The sequence below is a fragment of the Talpa europaea genome (assembly GCF_964194135.1).
Source record: "Talpa europaea genome assembly, chromosome: 9".
Classification (NCBI taxonomy): Eukaryota; Metazoa; Chordata; class Mammalia; order Eulipotyphla; family Talpidae; genus Talpa; species Talpa europaea.
The window spans coordinates 5,286,555-5,307,521 of NC_140076.1; the positions used below are offsets into that span (position 1 = coordinate 5,286,555).

The following is a 20,967-nucleotide window of genomic DNA, read 5'->3' on the forward strand; positions in this document are numbered from 1 at the left end:
GTGCAGGGTCACCCCTGGGGACAGGGCCCCCCTTCTGCCTCCACTCCCTCCTGCCTTCCTCCAAATGGGTTCCATTACAATCTGGTTAACAGGAAGGGATGTTGTCAGAGATGGACCTGTGGGACTTAATATCCATTCCTAGGAGGCTGTAAGAAGCAGGAGGCAGTGGACTGGACTCGCTGCAGAGCCCGGCTACCTGGGTTCAAACCCCGACCCCAGCACTCAACCGCTCTGTGAGCTCCGGCAGGGTTTCGCAACCTACCTGCCTCCGTTTGCTCGAGATATCAGCACCCTAAGGGCTGTCATAAGGATGAAATGAGCTAATAATAACTATAACCCACTTTGTTATTACTAAGTTTCACTGATGTACACTGATAGACTGAGGAATTAAAATCGTTGCCAACTGCACAAGGACACATCCGCAACGGAACAGCAGCAGCAATCACACATGGTTTTCAGAAAAGACACGCAAAAATTGTGTCTCAAAGTTCGCTAACCCAGGGTTAGGGTTCAAATCCCATTTACCAACTGGGTGACCTCATGTCAGGTACTTAACCTCTCTGTGCCTCAGTTTCCTCCCTTGTGCCTGCAGAGCATCAGCCGTGCTCATCACACAGCACTATTGGGTGAATGCTTTAAAAAGTGCCCGGTAGGCTAAAGATACTCTCTCCAAGTGTGGAGACTGGCGAGGAGAGGAAGCAGGCGACGCGCCGGGAGGGTTTAGCAGACCCTGGGGCCGGCGCCCCGCGCTCTCCAGCCGCCCTCGGGTCCGGAGGGCTGGCCCCCGCCAAGCCACGCCCCCGCCCCGCCTCTCCCCTGGTGGCCCCGCCCCGAGTGGAGACCCCGCCCCTTTCCCCGCCCCTGCGCTAGTCTCGCGCGTTTTCAAGGTGCGCGAGCTGCGGCCGAGCCCGGGCCGGCGGTTGGTCGGGCGAAACCATCCGCCACGCCGCGTGGGGGGGGCGGGCAGCCTGCGCGGCCACAGCGCTTTCCACTTTTGGCTTCTCACGCCCCGAGGCCGGTGTTGCTTTGGCGTCCACGCCCGGCCCGTGCGCCCACACGCCCAGGCGCGCGGCGCGTCTCGCCGGGGGAGCGCTGCCGAGAGCCGGCGCGGCGCCCCCCCCTCCGGACGGCAGCGGTGGGAGCGGAAGGGGCCGGCGGGGGGGGGCGGCGGCCCTGGCGCCATTTTGTGGGAGCGAAGCGGTCGCTGGGCTGCGCTCGGACCCCTCGCTGCGTCTCTCTCCCCGGCGGGCTTCCCGGCCGCGGCCTCGCGGGTGAGTTGCGGGCGCTGCGCACGGAGGGCGCCCGGGGCGCCCGGCCCGCACTCGGCGGCCTGCGCGGGCGCGGCGGGGGAGCCGCGGGCCGGGCCGGCCTCGTCCTGCGCGGCGGCTCTCGCGGGGCGGCGCTGGGGCCGGCGCGGGGGGCGGCGGCGCCGGGGGGCTGGCCCGGCGGCCGGGCCCGGGGGCGCGTCGTGCGGCCGCCCTCGGCTCGCGGGGGCCCCGGCTCGGGCCTGTGCCGCGGCCCGGCCCGGCCGCGCTGACTCCGCCCCGCCGCCTCGCGCGGGCTGCTGGGAGCGGCCTCGCCGGCACCCGTCGCCGCGGCCCGGGCGGCTCGGGTTTGGGGGCCCCGGAAGTCCCGGAATGAGGAACAGCGAGGACTCCTCACCCCGTCCGCGCGCCTGACTTCGGGGCTCGGCTCTCCAGACTCTGCTTCTCCATCGCTTAGTGCAGTGCCCCCCCGGCCCCCCCCCCGCCGCCCCCATCTCAGCCGGCGTCGCTGCTGCCCGGCCCCGGGGTGACGGTCTCCCCGGGGGCAGCGACCACGGGTGTGATGGTTACCCGCGTGCCCCCCTCTCCGGCGCGTGCCTGCCCCGCCCCCAGCGCGCCCCCGGGACTGGCAGGTCTCTCAGGTATAGATGCCGCACCTGCTGCGGAGCAGGCCTTGGGCAGATGCTGCCGGAGCCGGCGGGGTCTCCCGCCGTAGCAGGGATCACAAACCCCTCCAAGAATTCAGACTTGGGGATCCTAGACAGCGATGCGGTCGGGTAGTCACCAGCTGACTATAAGAAAACAGTTTAACACAAGTGTCCCTCGTTCATCTCTCTCTTCCCTTCAAGAAATACCAGGAAAGATGTCTGAGTATATTCGGGTAACCGAAGATGAGAACGACGAGCCCATTGAAATACCCTCAGAAGATGATGGGACAGTGCTGTTGTCCACAGTTACAGCCCAGTTTCCAGGTGCTTGTGGGCTGCGCTACAGGAATCCAGTGTCTCAGTGCATGAGAGGGGTCCGGCTGGTGGAAGGAATTCTGCATGCGCCGGACGCCGGCTGGGGGAATCTGGTGTATGTCGTCAACTATCCCAAAGGTTTGTTGCCACTTGGTTTTGCAGTAATGTGCTACTGGTCCTTGGTCATAGGTCACGGCCTCTTAATGACAAAACGTCTCCTGTCATGGAAGTATTTTTTTTTAACTTCACCCTTAACGCTAATGTGGACGATGACTAAAGTTGGTGAAAATTGAAAGTTACAGAACCTTTTTTTTTTTTTTAAGATATCTTGTTATCTGAGCAAACATTGTCAAGTTGATGCCAAATTTAAGGAATTACTGAGAGTGCTTTGTAAATACCTAGAGTGCCCTAGTATTTTGGTTTGATCTTTGAAGACTTACGTCCTTCTGACACTTTTTCCCCATAAATGATCATCAGATCTTGAATTAGTGTAGTCCTGCTTACAACTTTGTGCGCTGGTCTTACTCCTCTGGCATTGAAGTTCTAAGCCTAGGAGAGGGAAATGTGAAGGTTGAGAGGTTTCCCAGTAGGGATGTGTGCTGGCATGGTACAACTCTCGTACTTATATGGTAAGTTTTATTAACTTCAGTTCAGGGTCTTTTTAGTATGTTGTTAACTGCTTGTGGGTTAAAAACTACTCAGATTTAAAATGTCATTTAGATCATGATGTGGATGTAGGTTTGTAAGTTGTGACACATGTAACAACCCGCTGGGAAATAAGATAATGGGGGGGTGGTCTGTGCGTTGAGGGACAGAGAGTATTTGGGAAACCGCTACTTTCCTCAGTTTTGCTGTGAACCCAAACTGCTTTAAAATAAAATAAAAGTATTGTCATTTAGTTCCTCTCTCTCATTTTTTTTTTTCTTTTTCTTTTTGTGGGACCCTCGCCGGTGGCCGGGGAACGAACCGGCGCTGCAGAGGCTTCAGACAGCCTCGCAGCCCAGCGCTCAACCGCTGCGCCACCAGGGGAGGCCCTCAACTTTTTGTTTTTAAAAATAGCCTGGGATTTTTTTTTTTTTTTTTAATAAAATTAACAGGCATTTATTGTTGAAAGTTCAGGGGAAAATGGGGAATTTGAAATCACCCTTAAATCCTCATCTGTAGATAAAAATTGCCAACCTTGGGGCCTCCCTGGTGGCGCAGGGGGTTAAGCACAGCACTATGAAGCTGTCCGCAGCCTCTGCAACACGAGTTCCATGCCCGGCCAGCCAGGGTGCAATCCACATGGTGCAGCAGACCTCTCCTGTCTCGCCTGCTGCTCCCCACTCTCTGTTGAGTCCTCCCACTCTGTTGAGTACCACCACCACACTTCTGGCCTATACCCCATTTCTTGTATGCATTAATTAAAAAAAAAATTGCCAACTTTATGGTATTATACATTAATTTGTAGATGTTAATTAAATGTTTAATAGACACACAAATAGTACCAACAGTTTTTTGACCTTTTTTTTCTACTTTATCTTAAAGTCAAAGTGAGGTCGGATTTTGTTTTGATGATGTCTTTTGAAAGGGGGGAGAACATAGTTGTCTAAAATGAGAGTGGGGATCCTGGATTCTTGCTGGATAAGCACTTCAGTTTATTCAGTCCCTGTTCTGTCCTCAACAGCTAGCGTTGCTCTTCTCAAAAAGTTTTCAATTTCTTATTGATCTCCGAATCTTTTTGCTCCTCATTTCTGTTGATTGATAGGTATAGTGTGTTTTAAGAAGCGTTAAATGAAGAGTTTTAAAAGATTTCTGCTCATTTGTTTAGATAATAAAAGAAAAATGGATGAAACAGATGCTTCATCAGCAGTGAAAGTGAAAAGAGCAGTACAGAAAACATCTGATTTAATAGTATTGGGTCTTCCATGGAAAACAACTGAACAGGATCTGAAAGAATATTTCAGCACCTTTGGAGAAGTTCTTATGGTTCAGGTAAACTTTGATTTCACTTTTACCTGTGAAGAAGCACCTAGAATTTGTTTCGATGACATTCCCCTTTATGTTGAGCAGACATGGATACACAGGGTGCTGAAAAGAAATTTGGCTTCTACTGTTTTGCTTTATGCACGTGCTGTGTATTTTTGCCTTTGATATTGTGGTGACACATTAGGTTTTTTCTTTGTAACATACTAATGGGAGCATTTCCCATTGTATTCGTAAGCATGAGCTCTAGCTTATCTTTGCCTTCATTCTAAAATACTTTGTTAAAATTCTGTCACTCGATGGCCTGATTATCACTCAACATTAACCCTGCTTTTGCTTTTACCTCAAAAATGACTTGGTTAAGTTTTAATTAAGCTGTTGCCTCCACTTGAAACCATTCACATTGACAAACTCTGATTCGATTGTGTGTGGTTTTGGTAAATTTAAATGATCTTTTCTAGGTCAAGAAAGATATTAAAACTGGTCATTCAAAGGGGTTTGGCTTTGTTCGTTTTACGGAATATGACACCCAGGTGAAAGTCATGTCGCAGCGGCATATGATAGACGGGCGGTGGTGCGACTGTAAGCTTCCAAATTCCAAGGTACTTAGCTTTCGTGACTTTTGCAGACAGCCTCCTTATAAGGTGCCATAAAGTGAAACATTAAATATACTTGGGAAAGATAGTTGCGGGTGTGTTCTAAGAACCTTAGGATCATAATGTACATGGAATGCTTTGTTTGTTGGAGATTTTTAGTTTATTACCTCTGCAAAGTAAAACTTTATTCGGTTTATTCTTCCTCTTGCTGTTTCTAGCAAGTTAACAATTTCTTAGTCACATGTAAAGCAAAGCCTGTCAGAATGCATTGCTCTTGTTACCACGGCCTCACTTGTTCGAAGCAAACGTAAACAAGCCTCGTGTGTCGGGAATGTTACTGTCTTTGCCAGGACATTTGTCAGTCATTGATTTTTCTGAGTCCAGATATACTCTCATGAACTTGAAATTTTAAAATTTCATTCATCAAAGGCCTGTAAGAGAAGTGCTAATGCAAGATAAATCAATAAGAATGTACCTACTTTTTTGACTCTTGATATAAAAGGCAGATAGGTTTTGTTCTATCCTTTACCATAATGCTCTTTTCATTGCTCATAAAATATTTCTGACGTTCTTCCTTCCTTTTGATTTGCTCAGCAAAGCCCAGATGAGCCTCTGAGAAGCAGAAAAGTATTTGTTGGTCGTTGTACAGAGGACATGACTGCTGACGAGTTGCGGCAGTTCTTTTGCCAGTACGGAGAAGTGGTAGATGTCTTCATTCCCAAACCATTCAGGGCTTTTGCCTTTGTTACATTTGCAGATGATCAGGTATTTTTCTCTTTAATAATTTTGTCCCAGTTAATTAGGTAATTTCTCTTGAATTTACCCCATTCAGCTGATGCCATCCTTAGCTAAGCTTTTTGACCTTATAAACTGGGAGGTATACGGATGTAGATATTTGTGATACAGCCTTTAGATACTTATCTGCATTTCACATAACTGGGAGTATATCTTTTGAAAATGAACTGAAAGATCTTGCTATCATTGCTTCATTGCTGAAGCTAAGGCTATGTTACAGGTTTACATGCAATTAGCATTTTTGCTTATTTTTCCTCCAGCTTAGAGAATGGCATGAAATCTAAGTTTTATTGCTGCTTTGGTGTATGAGTCAGTTGTTTAATCTCCTCTATTTACATCCCTTATTTCTTATAGGTTGCCCAGTCTCTTTGTGGAGAGGACTTGATCATTAAAGGAATCAGCGTACATATATCCAATGCTGAACCTAAGCACAATAGCAATAGACAGTTAGAAAGAAGTGGAAGATTTGGTGGTAATCCAGGTGGCTTTGGGAATCAGGGTGGGTTTGGTAACAGTAGAGGGGGCGGAGCTGGCTTGGGAAACAACCAAGGAAGTAATATGGGTGGAGGGATGAACTTTGGCGCTTTCAGCATTAATCCAGCGATGATGGCTGCAGCGCAGGCAGCGCTACAGAGCAGCTGGGGCATGATGGGCATGTTAGCCAGTCAGCAGAACCAGTCGGGCCCATCAGGTAATAACCAAAGCCAAGGCAACATGCAGAGGGAACCAAACCAGGCCTTTGGGTCTGGAAATAACTCTTACAGTGGCTCTAATTCAGGTGCAGCAATAGGTTGGGGATCAGCATCAAATGCAGGGTCGGGCAGTGGTTTCAATGGTGGCTTTGGCTCAAGCATGGATTCGAAGTCTTCCGGCTGGGGAATGTAGACAGTGGGGTGTGGCTGGTATAGACTGGTGGGAATTCAAATTTTTCTAAACTCATGGTAAGTATATTGTAAAATATATACTAAGGATTTTCAAAATTGGTTTGTTCAGTGTGAAGTATATTCAGCAGTATTTTTGACATTTTCTTTAGAAAAAGAGGAAGAGTTAAAGGAATTTTATAAGTTTTGTTACATAAAGGGTTGAAATACTGAGTGAAAGTGAACTGCTGTTTGCCTGATGGGTAAACCAACACACTACAATTGCTATCAAAAGGTTTCTCCTGTAATATTTTATCCCTGGACTTGTCAAGTGAATTCTTTGCATGTTCAAAATGGAAACCATTGGTTAGAACTACATTTTCTCCTTGTTTTAATTTGAACCCCCACCATACGGATTTTTTCCTTAGGAAAATCTCCCTTTTGGAGATCATGGTGTCACAATATTCGGTTCTTTGTTTGTTTTTTTTGTTTTGTTTTGTTTTTTAACACTTGTCTCCCTTCATATACAAAAGTACAATATGAAGCCTTCATTTAATCTCTGCAGTTCATCTCATTTCAAATGTTTATGGAAGAAGCACTTCATTGAAAGTAGTGCTGTAAATATTCTGCCATAGGAATACTTCTGTCTACATGCTTTCTCATTCAAGAATTCGTCATCACGCTGCGTCTTTGACGGTGGGTGTCCCATTTTTATCCGCTACTCTTTATTTCATGGAGTCGTATCAACGCTGTGAACGCAAGGCTGTGATATGGAACCAGAAGGCTGTTTGAACTTTTGAAACCTTGTGTGGGATTGATGGTGGTGCCGAGGCATGAAAGGCTAGTATGAGCGAGAAAAGGAGAGAGCGCGTGCAGAGACTTGGTGGTGCATAATGGATATTTTTTAACTTGGCGAGATGTGTCTCTCAATCCTGTGGCTTTGGTGAGAGAGTGTGCAGAGAGCATTGATAGCAAATAATGTACGAATGTTTTTTGCATTCAAAGGACATCCACATCTGTTGGAAGACATTAAGTGAGTTTTGTTCTTAGATAACCCACGTTAGCTGAATGTGTTAAGTGAAACGATACTTGTACTTCCCTTACCCTTTTGTCAACTGCTGTGAATGCTGTATGGTGTGTGTTCTCTTCTGTTACTGATATGTAAGTGTGGTAATGTGAACTGAAGCTGATGGGTTGAGAACATGGACTGAGCTTGTGGTGTGCTTTGCAGGAGTACTTGGAAGCAGAGTTCACCAGTGAGCTCGGGGTGTCTCAAAGAAGGGTGGAAGTTCTAATGTCTGTTAGCTCCCATAAGAATGCTGTTTGCTGCAGTTCTGTGTCCTGTGCTTGGATGCTTTTTATAAGAGTTGTCAATGTTGGAAATTCTTAAATAAAACTGATTTAAATAATATGTGTCTTTGTTTTGCAGCCCTGAATGCAAAGAATTCATAGCAGTTAATTCCCCTTTTTTGACCCTTTTGAGATGGAACTTTCATAAAGTTTCTTGGCAGTAGTTTATTTTGCTTCAAATAAACTTATTTGAAAAGTTGTCTCAAGTCAAATGGATTCATCACCTGTCATGCATTGACACCTGATACCCAGACTTAATTGCTATTTGTTCTTGCATTGTCCAAAGTGAAAAATTTTTTTTTTAATCTAGTTTTTAATAAGTCTGGGTGACCGCACCTAAAATGGTAAGCAGTACCCTCCAGCCTTTTCTTAGTGCCTCTGTGCATTTAGGTGATGTTCTGTTACCATGGCCTGTGTAAATCTCCATGGGGAAGTCATGCCTTCTAAAGATGTTATTTGAGGGAGTGGGCAAAACAATGTTAATTACTTTCAAATGCTTTGTAGCAAAGCATATCAATTGAAAAGGGACTGTCTGCGCCTTTTTAGTTGGGATTTGAAAAGTGGAATTAATTGCAATAGGGATAAAGTAGAAGAAACCACAAATTTATCTTGTGCCTGAAATCCATTAAGAAGCCTGAGAGCTTTAAGAACTCGCAGGGTGGGTTGTCTGTCTGTGGACGTGTTAAGTGAAACGGCCTTGTTCTCCAAGGTGGGGATATAGGAATGTCGCAAGTCGTTTACAAAACTCAGATTAGACTCTCACCATGCGCTGTTAACTATGTAATAGCAATAATGCTGACTCTGTTGTGCTTTTATGTAACTGAGTGGAGCTCATTTTCTAAGTGGAAGAATGTAACAGTTTTTGTGTTGATAGTTTACCTAATGCCCTTACCTAAGTAGATTATGATAAATAGGTTTGTCGTTTTGCAAGTTACCTGTTTTAAACATTTATAAATGAAGTCTCCTTTAGACGTGTGATCGCCACCCTGTCTCATTACTCACTTTCCTCTGTAAAAGGATCTTGCGTTGTTTTAATTTTTTATTGCATCTAAATTGCATGATTTCCAAATCCTGTACCATCTGAATTTTGCATTTTAGCACTTGCACTATTACTCAGCAGCAGTAACATGGTAACACTTAAAATGGTATTCGGGGACCTCCAAAGACTAAACTGACAAGCCTTCAAGGAACCCAAGGGTAAGTTAACTTGTCGATGGCATGGTTTTAATCCCTTTTTACACTTGTGTAAATTTAGTTATTGGTCATAGAAGGCTTTCAATGTTGAGTAGCCTCCTAGTAACATGTTTATGGTACTACACCGCTGTGGGTATCTAATTTTACCCTAAAAAAAAAAATTTGAAGTTTAGAAGTAAACTATTTGGCAAATACTTGTTTTAAAGTCTATTTGGTCATCTTAATGCATTCTAAAAAAAAATTTTGAACCAATTGAATAAAATTTTTTGTTGCCACCACAGTTTAGTGTCTGGAGTCTTACTGGAAAATAATGCTTTTTCGTATGTGACAGAAATACTGGAAAGTTAGTTTTAAACAGTGTCTCTCAGGAAGTTGTCGTTTGTATGTTCAAGAGAAATTAGGCCCAACCTCACTATGAGTTTTTACATATAATGGTAACTATTTGACTAGAACGAAAAATGTGGTGAAATGTTAGCTACTACCGTGTTTAAGGGACGAGTAACCAACTAAAATGAAGTAAGATTAAAGTCAGCTGAAGTTTTGTCCTCAGGAAAGGATGTTCTCTACTTCAGAAGAGTGTGCTGGTGATTGGGGTAGTTTGTGGTGTTGAGCACTAGGAGAGTGATGCCGAGGAGATTCCAGAATTGTGTATCCAGCTTCCCATACCATAGCCGGCTGTTGTGTGGTCTGTGATCTGTTGCTCAGTGTGCCCAGGCGTATCAGGTTCGTTGTAAGGAGGAGAAAGAAATGCCAAGTATTTATAATGTCACCACTTCTGATGTCACATTTCATGGGATGGGAGTGACACCCTCCAGTCCACCATCTTCTGAATTTGTTGACTGCTGGGGTCACTTCCCAGCGCTGGGAACTTCCTCGCAGCTAAGCTGGACTCTTAGAATTGGGATTAACTAAGCTAAAGACTGTGCATACCATGCATGCTTCTAAAAGACTTTTGAAACGAGTTGCATATTTTCCTTTAGAAATGTATAGTGTTCTGACGATGTGAATCACGCCACTCTGTTCTCTCTGCCACTTTGAGTAGAGAAAAATTACCTCACCCTCCGTGATCCTGATTTGTAACGTGGAAACCTGTCGTTACCAAGGCTCAAGTATCCATGTTTCCAGCTTATTTACCCCCCCCCCCCCAAATATTCAGGGTTATTCCAGCACCAGTGCTGCTGTTGCCGTGTGAAGCTCTCGGGTCAGTGAGAGCAAGCTGAAAACAGTTCAGTTGAACAGGCAGGTACAGAAAGGCAGCGGCCCACCAGCCAAAGACGCCAGGACTTCCAGGGGACATGCAAGGGAAGCAGCACGAGTCTGTATCTGCGAAGGCCTCCCGGGAGGAGGGCTGGGGGGAACCTGTCAGCCCGAAAGAGCCTGTGACGGTCTCGCCTGCCGTGTGCTTTCGGCTGTGGGGGGAACAGCCGCCGGCGTGCTCGTGCTTCTGGGGTGTCGCTGCTGCTGAGCTCGCGTGCAGGTGTTTCTTAAGCTAGGGAAGGACGTGCTGACTGAAGACCCCGATTAAAAATTATGAATGATGTTCTCGATCCAGGGGATATAGTTCATGACTTTGGTGTAGACCCCGTACTGACCTGCTGCCCCGCAGTGGATGGCGCCCCAGGACACTATCCCCCCCACGAACCACCTCTCTGTCTCGTTGTCCAGGAACACCAGCGCCCCGCCGCTGTCCCCGCGGCAGCTGTCCCTGCCCCCGCCCTCCATGCCGGCGCACAGCATGTTGGCCGTCACCCTGCCCCCGGGGTGGCGCCGCTGCTCGTAGGCCTCCCTGCACCGCTGGTGGTCCACGACCGGCATGTCCACGAACATGAGGCTGAGGGCAGGGAAGCCCCTTTGGGTGACTCCCCACCCAGAGGCGGTGCCGATGGCGTCGGGCCTCATGAAGGCTTCGGCCGCGCTCCTTGGCAAGCAGATCGGCAGGACGTTGCCATTGACGGCGACCTTGTCCTTGAGCTTGATCAGCGCAATGTCGTGGTCGAAGCCGGCGCCGTGCGCGTAGCCTTCGTGTATGAAGACGGCCTCGGCCCGGGCCTGGGTGTAGTGGCGCGACCGTCTGTTCAGGGTCCCCATTCTGATGTCGAGGGCGGGGGCGTCCTCTCTCTTCTCGTAGACGGCGTGCGCGGCCGTCAGCACCCACTTGTCGGACAGGAGCGCGCCCGCGGCTATGCCGTCGCCGGCCAGCAGGACTTGCCACGGGAAGTCGCCGGGCTTGGCGGCTTGGCCTCCGTAGATGCGGCCTCCGGTAGCGCGGGCTGACAGGCCGCACACTGGGGGGAGCAGATAGAGCCTTTGCAGAACCCTGCGCGGTGGTGGCTCCGCATCGCACACCCCGGGGGTCGGCGCGTGTCCCCTAGCGAGACCGCGGGAGGCCGTGCGGAGCAGACACCTGGGGAGGCCTCGTGGCGTTTCTTAGCTCCTCGGGGTGCCGTGAAGGGGCGTTCACTTCTAGAAACCACTGTTGCCCTACACGACGTGGCTTTCCACAATGTGGCTTTCCACGACGGGGGTACCTAAGGCCAGGAGGACTCGCCTGGGCTGGGCGAGGGGCGTCGGGAGCGAGGGGCAGCCTTTCCGTGACCTCTGTCCTCTGTGTACAGGGGCGTTACGTGCAGGTCTGTGAGCAGAAGCCTGTGTCGCTGCCACAGGACTTGCCCAGTACCTTCAGGTCTGAACAGTTACATTTTAAAGATGAGAACGTGGCGCTTAGGAGCCCGGGCCCTTCCAGTTCAGAAACTCCTCGGGCTCGTGACCCTCCCCAGCTGCGTGTGACTGTCCACTGCTCCCTCTACAGAGCAGATGCGTCTTGTGGCGGACGCGGGCATTCGTGTACGAATGTTGTGTCAGCGAAAGTACAGGTTAAAAGCAAATTAAGCCAAACAACACAAGGGTAATGAACACATTACTCCCTTTCTGACTTTTTTTTTCAATAGCGCTACTCAAGTCTATCTTCGGAGCCAGCCAATTCTGCTTAAAAAAAATTTAAGTACTATTAAAAGGCAAACTGCATTAATGTTTAAAAACCAGATGTCATTGACAACAATTGCTTAGGGAAATAATGAAGTTATTAGCTCCGGGTTTTAATAGCATTTTCACGGAGAAGGGGAGGACCTCGGTAGAGGAGCTCATGTTTATAAATGTACAAATGGCTCAAGATAATTTAAAAAATCATTTAGTTTTTTATGTTTGCCTCGTTGGAAGGTCAGAAATAACCCAGTGACTGATGCAGTCAGCACCTGGCAAGTCTGCGCGCGGAAAGGGGTGATGAGAACATAGTACCTGCCGATCATCACTTGGCGTGAGAGCCCCGTGCTGACGGGACATTTGTGCCTAGCGCAGCTAAAGCTCCTCATTGTCTCCTGCCCACTTTTACTTTCCATCAATTACCAATCTCTAGTATGAATGTGTCCATTACCAGGCTCGCAGGCGGGGAGTGATTTTTCTCCTTTGGAGCTCGTCCAGAATCCATCAGCCGCACACACGTATTTACCTGCAAATCATTGGAAAAGCAAAAATGTTTAACTGTATGCATGAGGGGGTTGTCATCCGCCGAAGACCCCCCCTTGAAAAATGTTGATTCTCGAGCTTCCGTGGGAAATAGGTGTCTGAACTAACCATTTTACATGATTTCATAAGCAGGAGGTCTCTGCATTACCATGTTTGCTTGCAAAGTGGAAACCTTTTAGATGTGTAACTTGAATATGTATCAAGATCTCAAGTGCTTAATGATAAGGTTTTGACTTGTTAAATTAAACCATTTGGAATATATTGTGTGTTTGTAGTAGTCATTTACTAGATAAGATCTGTTTTCAGATTCTTGCAAATTGACATTAAAGTCACTTCAGCTGCAATATTTCACTTAGCAGGTGGGAGAAGTGCCTTTTAATCTGCTGTCTAGCCTGAGCCAAAAATGTTGCTTAAAGCTCATCCTCGGATCGCGAGGGCCGAGGTCCCCGAGTGGCCGCCGCGCCCCAGGGCACTCTGCTCGCTCACCGTCGCCGGCGCGCATGGCGTAGAAGGTCTCGTTGCAGCGATACTGGATCGCGGCCTGGTACGTGGTCACCTCGGGGCCCGTGACGTACTCCACGCGGCCGCTGGGCAGGTCGTCGGGAGGGCCGCAGTCGACAACTGGCAAACATGGGAGGCGGGAGTCAGCGTGTACTTTGAAGACAGGCTCCTGGGAGAGGAGACTGGGGGGGCGGGAGGCCCGCCGGGGTGACGGCAAAGCGTCCTTCCCGAGCCTGCTTCTGGCTGAAGTGCTAGGTGGAGGGCACGTTTCTGGGGGAGACAGGTGTGATGTCTTGGCTGAAGGAGGGGGCTTTGAAACGACTTCATCGCACCCTCCCTCAGACATGGGGTCCTGGAGCCAAACGGGGAGAAGTCTGGCCCGGCCCGCTGCGCCCACACCACCCGGTTTCCTCGTGAAGCGGTACCGAGTGTGCGGTCAGCCGGCCTTAAAGGCGGGAGCAGCACGAAGGCAGGGGCTGGGTCGTCCTTGTCACGAGACCCGGCAGCCGTAATACCGTGAATGTGACCTGGAGTGCACACTTGCGGGGACGTTACTAGTGAGAAGCAACCACTCAGTCGTCACGTCACGGTTCTGGCCTCGGGACGTCTGGGTGGCCGGTGGTGCCGATGGCGGTGGGTAAGGCCTGGAAGTCAGTAGCTGCGCCTGGCTCTGGGCCAAGTGCTCTGCTACGCTGATGCTCACTGCCCTGATGGCATCCCGCCATTCTATAGAGGAACCCCGTAAAAATGACAAAATTGGGGTGGAGACCCAGACCTGACTCCAGTGCACCCTTCAGCTCTTACTGGTGTTGAAACTAACATGGCAGTCTGGTTAGCGGGAATACAATTTTTTGACATGAAAATTCCCTAGGAATTCTGCAGAAATCCGTGCGCAGGATACACATCCAGGGCTGTTCACTAGAGCAGTGCTCAGAGTAAAAAAGTGGAACAGGTCCAGTGACGGCAGACGTCGCGCGGTCACTAACGGGACGCGTGGCCCTGTTACTCCCGGCCGGATGTGCGGGAGGAAGCGCACTCGCGCGCCCCTGTTCCCTGTGCTTCATGGGTGTTTTCATACTTAGAACAGTGCTTTTAAAGATAAAGCAAATACCTTTCCTAGTACATTGGTTCCATTTTAGCCCCTTTAGGAGTGGGGTGAGGGCCTCCCTGGTGGCACAGGGTCAAGCTATCACCGGCCACTGCGGCCTGAGTTCCATCCCCAGCCGGCCAGGGAGCTACCCCCATGGCGCGGCAGACCCCTCCTGTCTCCCCGCTGCTCCCCTCAGCAGTGGATTTCAGTGGATCCACCTGTTCTGCTCCCCGCTCTGTCTCTGGGGACTCTTCTCACCTCGCACCTCTGGCCTGCACCCCAGCTCTTGTATGCATAAATCTTTATAAAAAACAAGTGGGGTGAGAGGCTGGGGAAGAAAAGCGGTTTTGTGTCAAGCCCTGATAAATCATGGAAAAGAGATCAGAAGAAGCGACAGAGGCAGCGGCAGCTGCAGAGGCAGCGAAGGGGCTGGTGGCGCAAGCGTACTGCTGCACTCTGGCATCGGCTGGTCCCAAGATCCATCTTTCCGGCAGACGGCCACAAATGATTTCAGGGGCAACTGACCCTAGAGAGGAAGGAGACGATTAATCTCCCTGTTTGCACCAGAAAGTCACTCCCCAAAACTGCTCCACAGTAGTTCCTCAGGCTCCCAAGGTCACCCACGTGACCACCTGCTGGTCACGTCACGTCTGCTCACCTCAACACACACTGGCGTCTCAGGGGGGCCGTGTGCCTTCCCAGCCACTCTGGGTGTGTTCTTTGCTCCTCACTTTAATTCAGTCTCACCAGTCCCTGTGGGTGCCACCCTGGCCCCCATCCCTCTCTATAAGTGGCCCAGGGTGCCAGTTAAAGTTTGGGGGGCAGGGGCCTCCCTGGTGGCGCAAGGGGTCAAGCACCGCACTATGAAGCAATCCGCAGCCTCTGCAGCACGAGTTCGATCCCCAGCCGGCCAGGGAGCTACCCACATGGTGCAGCAGACCTCTCCTGACTCCTCGCTGCTCCCCTCAGCAGGGTATTTCAGTAGCTCTGCCTGTTCTGCTCCCCACTCTCTGCGGACTCCTCTCACCCTTGAACCTCTGGCCTGTACCCCAGTTCTCATATGCATAAATAAATCTTTAAAAAAAAGTTTGGGGGGCAAAAGGGGTGTCAGCTTGGTCAGATACAGAACAGATGTGTCTGGATTTCTCTGCCCTGTAGCCACTAGAAACAGCAGGTTCGGAGTGCGAGGCGCTGTGGCAAGAGCTCCCGCCCCTTCCCGAGAAGTCTGCAAGGTGGGGAAAGTGTCGCTTTTTTCCCTCTCGGTCCCGCCCCTCGCAGGACCGGGCTGCAGAGCTGATCATCTCAGTGTTATTACTTTTTGCCACTGGGATTCGGTGACAATTTTAAAGAACATAAAGGAGAAGTGTTCATCTACCTGTGCCTCTAAAGCAACGCACTAAGCATTTTTTAAAATTATCCCCCACGCCCTTAGCAGCGGCCGCTATTTACAACTTTGCAGAATGTCCTGTTCCAGGGCCCTTTCCTTCTGTGCGGGCCCAGGAGTCGTTTCCTGCAAAGGCTTTGCCGGGCCCGGGGAACGGCCTCTGGGGCCATCAGAGCCGCGGAGTGAGGACTGCGACGTGGGCCTCGCCTGGTCGCAGCCACGCCGAGGGCCGCGGCCCTAGGCGGGGCGGGCAAGGGGCTTATTGCACCCGCAGCTTGCAGAACCAGCTCTGGGCGCGGAGGGCAGCAGGCTTCCTAAGCATAAACACTCCCCGTGGCCCCTCTTCTCAGCACGCTTAGTTCTTTGCTGCCTGCTGACAACGCCATTTCCCCCTCCTCTCCCACGCGCGGATCTAAACCTGCCCGTGTCCACCCCGCCCGGGCGCGCCTCACCTGCAGCAGCTCGTAGCCCGGCTCGCAGGCCACGGAGACGCGGTCCCGCAGCACGTAGGCGGCCTGCACCGGCGAGATGCGGCCGTGCGGTGGCGCCACCGGATCAGGGCAGGGCCGAGCTGCGGGAGGGGAAGAGCCGGGTGAGCCGGGTCTGGACGCAGCAACCCGAGGTGCTTATCAGCGAGACCGGGGCGTGGAAGGGGCACCCCGGGGAGCAGGGGCTGTAGACTGAAAACCGAGCGCCACACTAAACTCTGCGTGGCTCTGTGTACGGATCGGGCACTGTGGCCCGGCTTGGGCCACGGCAGGTCAGGACAGACACACATCGGGTGGGACAGTCCCCCGTGGAGGCCTCCTCCCTGCGGGGAACCTTCCAGCGCTGCTGACAGCCAGAAGTGGAGGAAGAGCAGGGCGGCTTCCACTGCAGGGCTGGACCCCCAGCTGCTGCCCGGCGGCCGAGAGGGGTGAGGAGGGGCTGCACCCTCGGGGTGGGAGGATGAAGGCCCGGCCTCAGCTAAGTGCTCAGGACCAGAAGCCACAGGGCCTCCTCGGTGGGGCAAGGGTTAAGTCTCAGCCCTGTGAAGCTCTCTGCAATTCCCGGCCGGCCATTTGGGAACTACCCACATGGCGCAGCAGACCTCTCCTGTCTCCCCGCTGCTCCCCTCAGCGGTGTACTTCGGTCAGTCTGCCTGTTCTGCTCCCCGCTCTGGCTCTGGTGAGTCCTCTCACCCCCCGCACCTCTCGTAGGCAGAAGTAAATAAATCTTTAAAAAAAAAAAGTCTCAGCACTATGAAGCTGTCCGCAGCCACTGCAGCACCAGCTCAAACCCCAGCCAGGGAGCTACCCACATGGCACGGCAGACCTCTCCTGTCTCCCCGCTGCTCCCCTCAGCAGTGGATTTCAGCAGCTCTGCCTGTTCTGCTCCCCACTCTGTCTCTGGGGAATCCTCTCACCCCGTGCACCTCTGGTCCACACCCCAGTACTTGTATGCAAAAATAAAGAAATCTTTTTAAAAAAAAAAAAAAAAAAGAAAGAAAAAACACCCGCAGGAAAGCACCCAGCTCTCTCCGGCTTCGTTTCCTTAGGAAGCGCCCGTGCAGCATGAACCTCAAGAAGTAAACGCGTGCGTCGCTCCCGCTCGCCTCACCGGGTCCCTCCCTGGCCCCCCAGGCCTGGCCCAGAAAGCGTGTCCCCCTACAGAGACTGTCCTGCCGCCATCGCTGGGGGGACAAGGCTCGGCTCCCCGCGGGACCGGGGCCACCTCCCACCTGTGCTGCTGTAGCGGATCCTCCAGCCCGTGTGGTCCCCCGAGTCGTCGGTGACGAAGGTGACGGTCACGGCGTGGCTCTTGGTCTCGATCCTGCGCGGCAGCGTGTTCCCGCACAGCGGGCCCCATTCCTCTTTGTCTGTTTGGATCTGAAAGCAGAGTATCCCCTGTCACCCCAGGACCTGCGGGGGCCAGGAGAGGCGGGGCCCCCAAGACGGACCTTGAGGGAGTCGTAGGGGCACTGGGTGTCGGGGTGCGCCTCCACATCAAAGGACTCCACGAAGTCCAGGGTGATGCTGAAGCCCTCCTCCAGGCGGATGCTGTAGGTGCAGCGGGAGAGCTTGGGGTACGGCCGTGGGTATTCGGGGCTGCTGAGCACCCCAGACCTGCCAGTGAAGACCTGGCCAGAGCACAGGGCTGGGAAGGGGGGGCAGGGAGTGAGCCCACAAGCACCTCTAGAGACCAGACCCCCCACACACACACACTGGCTGAAGGGACAGCTAGAGAAGGGACTCTGGGTTCTGGCTGTAACTGCAACAGGCAGCACTTGCGGGCCCCCCACGTGTACCCCCAGAGAGCTGGGGCCCTAAGCTGAGGCTCCCAGGTGGGGGAGTCCTGGGCCAGTCACAAGCCTGGGGTGGAAGTAGTGAGAACGATTAGACTGCCAAGCACGAGGACCCTGGAAAGGGGTGCTCTTTGTACCCCAGGAATTTAGGTGAGGAACGAGGGATCTCCTTGAGCTGACGGCCTCTCACTGGCCCCATCCCGGCAACTGCCAAGTTCATAGGCTGTGGGGCTCCCCCCCCCCCCCCGCAGCCCGGGCCTCCCCGGGGCGCCGCCTGGCAGCAGAGGCCAGGCAGGTGGACGCTGTTCACACACGGCGCCCTCGTCCTGCCCGGAACAGCAGCTTCGGCTTCCCAGGAACTCTGCATCACCCATGGGGGTCCTGCCCGCCCCCCAGGCCTTGGGGTGGGGGCGGGCCTCGGAGCTGGAGGACTCTGGGAAGGGAGGGTCCCTGCTCTGCCTTCACCTTCCTTCCCCTGGGGAGCAAGGGAAGGAGCCGCCCTGCATGCGGGGCCGGCACACAGCCCGGGCCCCCCTGCTCTGCGCTGGCTCCCCCAGCGGGGCCCAGGGGACCCTCTGCACAGAGGGTGGGCCAAGGATGCTCTGCCTCGGCCCCTGGGGACCTGGGGCATGTGGGGCCTCGAGAGAGGCCAGAGCCCCAGCAGGAGCCAGGCAGGCCCGGGCACGGCTGGCCGTGGAGGGCAGAGGAGGGGAGGCGCCGGCCCCCCACCCTTCCCGCCCTCCCAGAGAGAAGCAGCAGCAGGTGGGGTGGAGCCAGTTTATTGTTGGGTCCAGGTGGGGGGGGGCAGCGGCTCTGTGGCTTCCACCTGCTGGGCAGCCCCCCAGGAGGGCAGGTTAGGGGCGCTCCTCTGAAAGAGAACAGAGACAGGGACGGACGGGGGGTGGGGAGACACAGGCAGGGGTGTGGGGTGAGGGGGCAGGGCTGGCAGGGGGCGTTGGCTGGAGCTGCCCACGTCTACCCCGGCACCCGCGGGTTGCCCCGTCCAGGTGCCGGCAGGATGGGGTGGTGGGAAGGGGGGGTGTCCGGGAAAGCTGGCCAGCGGGGTGGCCTCACTGGGAACGGGTGACTGAGTGTGCCCCGCCCGCACTCGGAATGTTGGAAAGTTTTGGGGAGACGGGTCCAGTCCCCCCCCCACCCCCGCAGCCCCGGGAAGGAGGGAGGAGGCCGCAGGCCCCTGAGCCCGGACACAGGGGTGGGGGAGGGAGTAGTAAGTGGATGAGCTGAGGCAGGAGGGCGGGTGTGAGGGGGGCTGAGGGGGGGCGGGGGGGGGCCGCTGGAGGAGGCGGTGGCAGTTCGGAGAAGGGGCAGTCAGTACCGGCCCAGCACCCCGAAGCCGGCGGCCCCCGCAGCCCCTGGGCAGAGCCGCGGGAGCCGCCGGCCAGGGCCGGGCGCGGGCGGGCCCTCACCTGAGCAGGTGCGCCGGTCCCGCTGCAGCGCGAAGCCCGCGCGGCAGGAGCAGTAGAAGCCGCCCAGGTGGTTGTGGCAGTGGTGGTCGCAGGGCGGCGTCCCCCCGGGGGGCTGCAGACACTCGTCCACGTCTGGGGGCGGCGGGCCGTGAGCGGGGCAGCTGCGGCCCGGGGCTCCCGCCTGGCCCCGCGGGGCTGGGCCGCCTCCCCGCGGCGCCTCCTCTCAAACCCACTTCAGCTTCCCGGGCCTGCGGGCCGCCCGGCACCTGGACCCCAAGGCCGGGCCCCCGAGCCTGGCTGTGGCCCCCCGAGGAGCAGGGGAGGTTGAGCCGCTCGTCAAGGTCCCAGCGCAGGCCCCGGGCCCGGGCCCCAGAAACCAGGCAGACGGGACCCCGGCCGCTCCCACTGGGGCTTCGCCTCGGGCCGCGGCCCTCGGGCTTGCTGACGACTCAGGCTGGCCCGGCCTCGCCGCAGCTCTGCCCTGACTTGGGCCCGGTGGGGGGAGGCCGGGGAGGGGCCGGCCTGGGACCTGCCCCACAGCTGCGGCCTATCTCGGCCCACTCAGGCCCGGCTCCCCCTCCGGCCCGGCTCACCCTCGGCGGCGTAGAAAGCCTCAAAGCCCGAGAAGGGCTTCTCGTTGGAGTAGTCGGAGCGGAAGGTGACGTCCAGGCTGGAGCCCGGGGAGTAGAAGCTGTCGTTGCCCGGCGCGCGCTCCGTGTCCGTGGTCTCCCGCCCGCACAGCGTGGCCAGCACCCTGGTCCCTGCGCTCAGCTGTGGGGGGGGTCACGGGAGGGAAGACAAGGCGCCCCCCAGGCCTGCCCGCCCGCCTGGCCTTGGCTAGACTCTGCTCCCAGGGGTTCCTGTCCCTCGGCCCTGGCAGAGCCTTGGGGACCCCCCCCAGCCCGAGAGCAGGCCCCGCCGCCCCTGCCCACCAGCACCTTGACAAAGTCGTACTCGCAGCGGTAGGAAGGCTCCAGGTGGAAGTGGGTGAAGTACAGGCGCAGGCGGTAGCCGGGGGGTGCCGTCAGGGCCCAGCGCTTCTCCTGGTTGTTGGGGTACTCCCCTGGAAAGCCGGGGGATGCCAGGCGCCCAAACACAGGCTCAGGCCACCTGGGGTCTTGGAGTGCCGCCGAGAAGCCCCACAGCAGGCCCAGGAGGATCAGCAGCCTGAGGGCCGTGCAGGGGGGCAGGTGAGGGCCTGGGGGCCTGTTCCCACCTCTCACCCCTGCGGGGGAGGTGTAGGGGGCTCCCACCCACCTCATGATGTGCCCCTCGTAGGCCAGGCCTGATCTGGAGCTCCACACCGGCTCACCTTTGATCTGTTTGTCCAAGGCCTGGCCCGCCCCCAGCCTCCCTGCCCCTCGTTTCCAGGCAGAGAGGACTGGACTTTCCGGGAACCCGAGCCTGACCTGGGTGACAGGCAGCCCTGGGAGCAAACCTGGTGCTGCCCATCGGCCTTGCCCTCGCTCGAGTGTGTCTCCGCGACGATGATCAGGGGCGGCTTCCAGGAGGAGGGGAGGAGAGCGAGCAGTGTCTGCTCCAGCCCCCACCCCCACCCCAACCTGCTCAGATAAAAAGGGGAATTTTAAAAAACAAACCAGGGGCCCCCCTGGTGGTGCAAGGGGCAGCCTCTGCAGCATGAGTTCAATCCCTGGGCCGGCCAGGGAGCTGCCCACATGGCACAGCAGACCTCTCCTGTCTCGCCCGCTGCTCCCCTCAGCAGTGTGTTTCCGCCAGTCTGCCTGTTCTGCTCCCCACTCTGTCTCTGGTGG

The 20,967-nt window shown here is 54.3% G+C and overlaps 2 protein-coding genes across 5 annotated transcripts; one reads left to right on the forward strand and one right to left on the reverse strand.

Moving 5' to 3' along the window:
• Window positions 1–2,127: 2,127 nt before the first annotated feature.
• On the forward strand, window positions 2,128–7,064 carry TARDBP (TAR DNA binding protein; the record flags this gene model as incomplete). Of its 4 annotated transcripts, none has more annotated exons than XM_084241849.1 (6): window positions 2,128–2,365; window positions 4,038–4,201; window positions 4,654–4,794; window positions 5,383–5,553; window positions 5,938–6,082; window positions 7,009–7,064. In XM_084241849.1, the coding sequence occupies 6 exons, from the start codon at window positions 2,128–2,130 to the stop codon at window positions 7,062–7,064; spliced, it is 915 nt and encodes a 304-aa protein (XP_084097975.1). The 4 variants fall into 4 exon arrangements, with proteins under 4 accessions (XP_084097975.1, XP_084097976.1, XP_084097977.1 ...); XM_084241850.1 differs by having other exon boundaries at window positions 5,938–6,064; XM_084241851.1 differs by having other exon boundaries at window positions 5,938–6,055.
• A 3,444-nt stretch (window positions 7,065–10,508) lies between these two features.
• MASP2 (MBL associated serine protease 2) lies at window positions 10,509–20,605 on the reverse strand (the record flags this gene model as incomplete). The annotated part of the gene is made up of 10 exons (XM_084242866.1): window positions 20,134–20,605; window positions 19,789–19,966; window positions 19,196–19,327; window positions 17,424–17,620; window positions 17,205–17,352; window positions 15,937–16,055; window positions 14,548–14,626; window positions 12,996–13,130; window positions 12,418–12,492; window positions 10,509–11,272 (listed from the first exon to the last, which is right to left on the reverse strand). The coding sequence occupies exons 1-10, from the start codon at window positions 20,455–20,457 to the stop codon at window positions 10,509–10,511; spliced, it is 2,151 nt and encodes a 716-aa protein (XP_084098992.1). The 5' UTR covers window positions 20,458–20,605.
• Window positions 20,606–20,967: the final 362 nt, after the last annotated feature.